At 37.1% G+C, this 8953-nt stretch overlaps 1 protein-coding gene across 6 annotated transcripts in view; it reads left to right on the forward strand.

Moving 5' to 3' along the window:
- Window positions 1-8612, forward strand: part of PAX3 (paired box 3) — an 81917-nt gene extending 73305 nt beyond the window's left edge. For all 6 annotated transcript variants that reach the window (XM_075098329.1, XM_075098330.1, XM_075098332.1 and 3 more), the window contains 2 exons: window positions 6230-6476; window positions 7008-8612. In XM_075098329.1, the coding sequence (XP_074954430.1) occupies window positions 6230-6476; window positions 7008-7042 (282 nt within the window). In that variant the 3' untranslated portion in view covers window positions 7043-8612. The remainder of the gene's footprint in view (window positions 1-6229; window positions 6477-7007) is intronic.
- The last annotated feature ends 341 nt before the right edge of the window (window positions 8613-8953 follow it).

The following is an 8953-nucleotide window of genomic DNA, read 5'->3' on the forward strand; positions in this document are numbered from 1 at the left end:
GAAGAGCATCTATTGCAGTGGGATCAGGAAGAGCAGAATTTCATCCTTAGCAAAGTCACTCTAGAAAGCCATATATCCATCTTTAAATACATTGGGTTCAATTTCCTGCAAAACTTCCTACCTCTCTGGAGATAACTGTTTTATTTTTATCTTGATTTTTGCCAGGACATCGGTCATAGTAATAATTTTCTTCTAAAAGAAAGTGCTGAGTCAGGATACAAAGAGCCTTCCTCTAGTCAAAAATAGCAAAATACTTGTTTTTCCCCAGTGCTGGTTAGATTAGAGGCCCTAGCATATATGTTAATGGGAAACTCATGAATGAACCCTTCCTTACTAGTTGGATTCCTCCAGTTATGCTTGTCTGTTATCTTTTTCCCTCCATGTTTATGAATAACTTAATTGCTTTTACCTAAATGGCTGGGATTTTGTAGCAATTTCCTGTTGGTAAATCCATCCATGGAGGTGTAGATCATGCAATAGCTGTTGTTGTAGGGCCAAATGTTGAGTTTCACATATCCCATCCCATGCCATCTGCCAGCAAAAAAAAAAAGAGAGTACTGTTTGAATTTTTAAAAAAAAGTGTATCTCTTGTTTGTTTTGCTTTCAGAGGGAACAAACCTGTATATCCCAGTTGTGGAGGGAAGGTGTGTGAAAGCCCAGCTAAAGACAGCTAGGTTGGTTTTAATGATGGCCAGAATCCATCTTTTGTGTTTTGGGCTAAGTAGAAGGTGGGAGGAGAAGAGTTCACAGGTGGAGAGCAATGTAGTCTCAAATTTAGGCTTGTTGTATGTAATATTGCCATATTTAAGCATTTAAACTCACGAATCTGCAGTCTCTGAGACTACCTGAAAAAGTTTTGAGGTGTTTAGTTTTATTTATATACACTTATATATTCGTGTGTATGTGTGTGTGTGTATATATATGTGTGTGTTCCTCCTTGGGCTTTCTGTTTTACTTTTTCAGTTGTCTTGACATTTTGAACCGGTTTCGTATAAGCAGGAGCTAGATAATTAGCTTCTTTTGAAATATTTTGATAACATTACCTAGTCCTGTGACTCCATGACCTAGCACCTGAAAAAAGACATGAGTTCAGTGACAGACTGTGATAATGTTGTGAACATTAGTAATCTCCTGTAGATAAAAATATAATTCATGAAGGATCAAGTTATCCTCTTAATTACCCTAAATATACACCAGCACACCTTCTCTAATTTCAGTGTAGCTATCGCTGATGTCTACTGGTGTGAAATCAACATGCGGCCTCATTTGATATGAGTATGCAGAAGGTCAGATCATCATATGTTCAAAGTCAGTGTATTTGCTCCTATCTTCATTAACCAAGTATGCAGTTCCCAGCACTTGCCATTTGGCATGAAAATGTTTTCTGTTGGGTTTCTTCATATATTTGGAGAAATATTCATATATATAAAATGAATCAGCAACATGGTTCTAGGTTCCTATAGGTACAGATCCAGGTAGCTGAATAATTAATCTTCTAAAATCTCTCATTTTAATGCATTAGAACCATCCTTATTGTGTTCTTTCTTGTGCGATATTTTGGTTTTGAGATTTTTCTACAGCGAAAAGAGTTAACAGCAGGTAATGCCATTCATTTCCGAAGGAGTTTGAAATTTTCAGTGTTAGTGATGAATGAGGGTAGCTGACCCACATCTGTTTTACATTAGAATGGAACATTGCCCTGACATCGTTAGGAGCATTTGTCAAGATTCCCTGGACAGAGCTTCTGTAAATTACATGCTGCAAATGTGTCAGGGTCAGATAAGAGGATATCATTAACTCCACGAAAGTTTACTCATGATTCTGTCAGTTCAACTTAATACGTTAACTGCCAACAATTTTCCTTGAGCTGTTTCATTAAATCTTTCATTCACAGGAGGAGAAAAAAAATGTATCACTGTACGCAAAAATATTGCACATGTTCTTTTCTCATAAATCATATTAATTGCAGACATGGTCACAAAGCCTATTAAACGCAGGCATGCGTAAATGAATTAAAACATATGAGAATTTTATTGTGCCTATGGTAGGTCCTACGTCCTAAAATATCAACCACGTTAACAGGCATAATGTTTCATTTAAATAGGATAAGCTTTTTCTCAGTTTAATGGCCTTTATTCTGTTGATAATAGAAGTATTTTCTAATAGCTGATAATGGACCAGATGTTGCATACATGGTCTTTAAGGCTTTCTTCATTCAGTTTCTCCTTTCTGGTTCATATCCTCAGCTAGGGATGCTGTGCCAACCTGACCAGCAAGGGACTTGTCCTAGTGAATATTTGTGCTGTCTGAAAACTTTTCTGTAGAGTTTGGTTGTTGGAGTTCACTGTGTTCTATTTGCTTATTCCTAATTACATCTATGTTTTCTAATAGAATAGAACTATTTTATCAATTATACATGCTGTCTTTTATTGTATAAGCTCAAAGGCTATGTGTCAACATTTCTGCACGTGTGTTTTAAAAAATGAGAACAAAATATTTGTAGCCAAAAACCTTACAGCCTGATTTTTTTTCATTTATAGGATTTCTTTTCTAAAATAAATCTAATAGTTACAGCAGCATTTGGTTCTAGGTGTTAGATCAGCTCTTGATTTTTTCTTTCAACTTCTTCAGGATCCAGATGGGTGAGGCTGACAATCACCACTTTGGCTTTCCCAAAGTAATTGAGAGGAAAGTACATATTTTCTAGTAATTTGGATGGTATATGGATTGAATACTTTTATTTTCTTCCTTAATTATTGTAAAACGATCAGATCTGTTTACCCATTTAGAGCTGTTCTCTTTCATACCAGCAGAACATCTGAGTTGCAAAATCCAGATCTTCTTGTGTCTCTTGTACACCACTAAGCCGAGGGTGCTGAGCATCTTGCAGACATGGCCGTTAATGGCTTTATAATTGATTAGGTGAAAGTCAGCCATGCCCTTCCTGTAACTCCTTGTATGGGTGATAAGGTCATGGCACATACCGTATGAGAGACTTCTGCCCTGAGGCTACTTCCCTTGTAGATTTCAAAACAGACGTGACCAAAAATCTAATTATTTAGATACTAATCAACTGCAGGATGATTCTGAAGGCCTCTGAAGAAGATATTTCTGAGAAGATGGTTACTGTTCAGGCTTCAGTTTTCTCCACCTGAGAGACAGAGAGCTGTGTCAGTTCTGTTCCAAAGTGTCTATTAGGTACATATGCACTTAATAAAAAGATGCCTACAGACTTGTATTACCCGATTAATTTAAAATTTTTAAAGTAAGTCTTATCAAATGGTAATTTTAGTTTGTCAGAGAGGATAAATCTCTATCAAAATATAGATGCTACCAAAATTTGAGTGGCTTTTGAGATAATATCTGGATCCAGGTTTAAATTTCAAGGCTAATCTCTAACTCTAAAATACTTTCCAATCCCAAAGGTTTTGAGCTCACTGTTTTTGCTGGCAACATACAAATAATGTTGTCTTGGGCTCTATTCTGTTGAAAATATTTAACAGAAAAAAATTTAGTTAAAGTATGTAGTTGGTAAATAGCTATTTGCCCAAGTCAGCAATTGGTTGTAAAAGTCCAGGTAGAGACAGCGTGTGATGTGAGAGCGCCTGTGCAGAGAGGATTGCTGTTGGGACTCGAGGGGCTGCGAGGGCAATGCAAGCCCAGCTCGTTCTCCCTGCTCTAGTACTTGGAGCAGACCAGGGTAAAGCCCCATAAATGTCAGTATCATATAGGCGCTGGGTGGGAATGGAAAGGGCTGTGCACTTATTTTGGATTTCTCATAAACCATGTGTGTTTTAAACTGTAGTCTAAACCATGATACTTGTGCCACAAAAATATTTTCCAAAGTAGTAGTTTTCAATGTATATGTTCAAGTTATTGGTTTTTTGTGGATCTTTCTCTTAACTCTTAGTGTTAAAGGACAAGAATTAATATAACCTAAATGAACGTAGGTTCTAATATTGTACCCTGCTAATGCAATGTCAGATCATTAAGCATGCTAGATTTTCAGAACCATATAATTTTCCAAAGGTACAAGAAGAATATTTGTAATTCCTATAATACAAAAAGTTACTAAAATAATCTTTAGAAATTTTAATACTTTTCAGGAACCAATTTTTAGAAGAAAAAATTTGAGAGCCCAGTTATTTTGGCTTTTAGCGGGGTTGGGACAAAATGCTGTGCAGGTTGCTGTGCAAATAACATGATTTTTCAATCTATGGTGTTTCCAGAGATTTAAAAAAAAATTTTTTTGTTAATCTCAAATTCTTTTAATAGGTTTTGTGCATTAAAAATATTATTTGAATTAAATAGAAAACACCTTATAGCCTGAATCCAAATTCTTCTTTTGTGTTTTTAAATTAAAAGTTATAAGATTTTGGTATCTAAATGAAGTCTTTAGATACATTTTGAAACTTCTTTTTGCATGAATACTTCCGTTTGTGAAACATTCAGAAAATATCATCAGTTAAACACATTTTTCTGCTTAGCAAAACAAGTGAACATTCTAGTGCTTTAAGTAGGGATTGAACTTCTTTCTCAGCATTTTTTTTTTTTTTTGAGATGTCTTGGGTGCATCTGATGCAGAGATATTTTGTGTTCTTGATGCAGGTATCAGGGAGTCTCTTTTTTTGAAGTGTTCTGCTTGTGCCCTTTGGTCTTTTCCTTACCAGACATGTAAGGTCTGGATAGGTCTTCCTTCCTACTTAAATCATGATCCCTGGGGCTTGTTTCATTTATTTGTTAAAAAACAAAACAAAACACACACACACAAACACACAGAACAACCCTAAAACTCACAGCTGGGACCACAAACTCCCTACAATAATAATCCCTTTTCTGTTGTGATGGAAAATAAATACAATTCAAGGAGCATCAGAGCTTTAGGAACCAGAAGCATTCATATCAGCATAGATTTATTCTTCATAAAATAGGATCCAATTCTAATAATTTCTTATGGTAAGAAGTGTAGTAAAGCAAAATGATTATCAAACAGCATATGTCAGATACTTGTAATGCCTTTTTGGAGGAAGAACAACCTGTAAATTATCAGAATATGGCAGAAGCTGTACACCATCCGTTACAAGCTGTACATCATTTCTCAGGCTTTGAAATGCAACTTACTCCAGCAGAAGCAAGCAATTCTCTCAGTAGTACTTATTTTCAAAACGCGCTATAGAAATGTGCCAGGAAAGGAAATGCAAACCAACCTATAGAGTGACTGGTTTTTGTACTGCAATAACTTATCACTGTAGCTTCCTTCACTCCTGCTTGAAAGCACAGGTGCTTTTGAAATTCTTTTGGCTTTTCTACTGGAAATTATGGCCTAGAGGGCTGGGCTTTTATAGGGACAGGCACGTATTTTCCAGTAAACTCTTTTCAACTAATCTGGACTGCTGATTTCATAACTGTTCATGTACAAGCAGTTATTAAGGGAGTCACAGTTGACTTGAAGCCAATCTGGAATGCCAGACCATTTTTGTTGTGTCCTCTAACTCAGTGGATGAAGCTGAAACTGGTGTTATGACCAGCTCTTCACTCTTCCGCTTTAAGAGTAATCTGGACAGGGTGCTGGGCCATATTGTGTAGACTGTGCTCTTCCTAGAAAGGTTGGACTAGACGATCCCTGAGGTCCCTTCCAACCTGTGATTCTGATTTCTTCACAGAGGGCATGCAGCAGCAGGAGTTATGGCTGCTCTGCCTCTTCCCCACATATCCATGTTGTTCTGGGTGCTGGGATTCTTTGTTATTTCCATCAGTAGTGTTGCTGTGATCCATTCCAAATGAATTTCATTTTAATGACTGCTGATCTCAGAGGGGGGAAAAATTTGTGAGCTTTTTCACAGCTTTTCTGTCTTTGTAGATCATGCAGGACAGTGTAACTAAAGAGCTACTATTTGCTTTTTATTCTTTTGTAATTGAGTCCCCAAGGAATAAACATCTGCAGAGATCCCAGCTGTGGCATGGGATCAGGCACTCTAAAATCATAGAAGTTTTTAAAATTACTTTTCCTTATTTGCCCTTGATATAATTTTTTATTGGTTGTTAGCCATCAGTTTTTATTTTGGTCGATGATACAACCAAATTCTACTTCCTCTTGGATTAGATACTCCAAACATTGTTTGAATCGCAGGTCTACCTATTTTAGGAAATCAAATTATAGACTTGAGAACTCCCATGGCTCTGTAAGTAATACAATTCTTTTAACTCCTTCTGTTATTCTGCCTTTTAGGTAATGGGACTCTTGACTAACCACGGTGGTGTGCCTCACCAGCCCCAAACTGATTATGCCCTGTCCCCTTTAACCGGGGGCCTGGAGCCCACCACCACCGTCTCAGCCAGCTGCAGCCAGCGGCTAGATCATATGAAGAGCCTAGACAGCCTGCCTACATCCCAGTCCTACTGCCCACCGACCTACAGCACCACGGGTTACAGCATGGACCCTGTCACAGGCTACCAGTATGGACAATATGGACAAAGTGAGTATTGGGACATCTGTGCCATGAAGCACAATACTGTACCCGTTTATCAACGGTCTGCACTTTCTGTCTGTAACAAAGAAAATTATGAGCAGAGATCCTAATGGCTGACTACTACTTTCTCCAAAGCTGAGCGGAGTGCACTGGTGAGATAGCTGATTGTTTGAGCAAGATTTCTGCTGCATAATTATTTTCTTAAGTGATGTCAACAACATCTTGATGTTATTAATTGTTGAGACATGAAACCTGATTGCCATTAGGTAAAACATAAGGGTTGTCCAAAATGAAATAACCACTGGCATTCCACTATTAGAAACACATGTTCTTAATGAGGTCAGCTCAAGAATCATTACAGTATATAATCCCAGATACATAGAGTTTTGTCAAACTTGTCCTGGGAATAAAAATATTAGTCCCTTTCCTTTGATATATCAGTATTAAATATGACAATGTCAACCTGTAGTTGGCATGGCCCCATGCTGTGAGGTTGTCACAGCATGATTTTAAAAAGCTTCTTTTGCTTTTTTGCAGGTGCCTTTCATTATCTGAAGCCAGATATTGCATAAATGAACTGTCCACTTCAAGTTAAAACTGGTCCTGTTTTCCGGTCTCAATCCAAGGCTTGGATACGAGGGATCTTCTCAACAAACTGCAGTCTAAACTGGGACAGCCCCACTGAGAGAAGCAGGCTTGTAATATTCTCTCCAGTCATAGCTTTTAGTAGACTTTTGAAGGCTGGACAAAGCTATACAGAAGACAAAAGCCAAAAGCAATAGCGAATAAATAAATGCGACATGGTTCATTATGAGTGGGTATACAAAACAGAGCAGTATTTAATACCGCTGCCTGGCAAAACATTCCATTTTTTGTTGTTGAAATTAATGTGCATTGATTGAGACAAATGGAACATTCTGAAACTTAGAGCAGCTGAGTTCTGCATACTCTGACTCATTGACATCCAGTGCTGACTTCACTCTAACTTTAAAACTGCTCAGTTTCTGAAGCAAGGGCAGGAGAACCTCTTTCATTTTACACACTGGAAGTTGTCATCAAGAGGAATTGTCACAGTCCATAGGAAGCTAGGATAAGTGTTGAAAGACTTCCTGAGCAACTTATTGGTTACCTTACCATGCTTTTGTAATCATGTGGTCAATAAATGTCACTTACAAGTTTTGCTTTACCAAGAGATGAGATCTTGTGTAACATCAAAAACAGATTTTACCTTTTCATATGTGGAGTTTTCCTAGTCCGTTGTACCTTTTTGAACAAACATGGGAGAAAAAAAATCAACAAGAAGACTGATTTTTCACGACTGCGTAGCAACGTGCAATACTGTGTACCTCACACAAACTTTGGAATCATCCAAAGTCATATAGATAGAATCAAAACTATATTTTTGCAGGTACTTTTATTTTTGCAGTGCATAATTCCTGATGAAAAAATACAGAAATGTTGCAGTCTGCTGGACAACTAAAATTCAGCTTGCTAATCATGATTTAAAGGTTATTTTCAGGAAACAGTACGAAGAAATGATTACGTTTACATATTTTTAGTGATGTACAGGGCATGGACAGAGATGGACCTGTATTTGACACGTGTTTAAATTATACAGCGATATCCAATATAGAAAATATAATTATAGGAACCAAGGTTTACAAGAAGATTGCATTGTGACATTTTTAGAATGTCAATAAATTTGTGTTTTGTGATGCTGAGAGGAAGAGAAAGATGGAAGGCGGTGTTATTTATTTCTCTCTATTCTTGGAACAAAGATGGAGGCAGAACACAAATACATTCCTTTTAGCATTAAGGACTATGAAGTAGTGAGTTAGACTAGATGCAGTACAGAGGTTAGTTCACACATTGGTCTTAAGGGTGATGGAAAAATGAAATATCTTTGTGTTGCAGCCTCTACAATGCCACATGTTGTAAAAACACACAAACAAAAATAAGAAAACAAAAAACAAACGTCTTTCATGTAAAAAGTTCAGTAAATATTTACTATTTATAATGAATAAACATTATGAAGACTTGCAAAGCACTGATGAATTTGTCCTAAAATGTAGTATTGTGCTAAATACATTGATACATTTTAATCTGAATATCATGAAGAAATAAACATGTTACCTTCAATGCAAACTGTATTCTTTATGTAAGTGTACTCTGCACATGTCCTAGGGCTGCGGGAGCCTCAGGCAGCCTCTGTGCCCAGGTGCTGCTAACGTGCCACCTGGAGCTTGGTGTTTGCTAATGAACTATACATTTTTCATATGCTATTGGTACCAGTAGTACCTCTTCCCAACAAGAGAAAAGCATTGTGCCTTTGTTGTACATTTGAAATAAAATAGGCTTAAACCCAGCACAAGTAGGGCAATGGGATGGCTTCATACGTTGCAGGAACTTTGTAATTAGTTGTGGGTGGTGCCTGTCCTGAATTATTTTTTTTCCTTAGAAGCCTCAAGAATTCTATAATAGGC

The sequence above is a fragment of the Phalacrocorax aristotelis genome, chromosome 7 (genome assembly GCF_949628215.1).
Source record: "Phalacrocorax aristotelis chromosome 7, bGulAri2.1, whole genome shotgun sequence".
Lineage (NCBI taxonomy): Eukaryota > Metazoa > Chordata > Aves > Suliformes > Phalacrocoracidae > Phalacrocorax > Phalacrocorax aristotelis.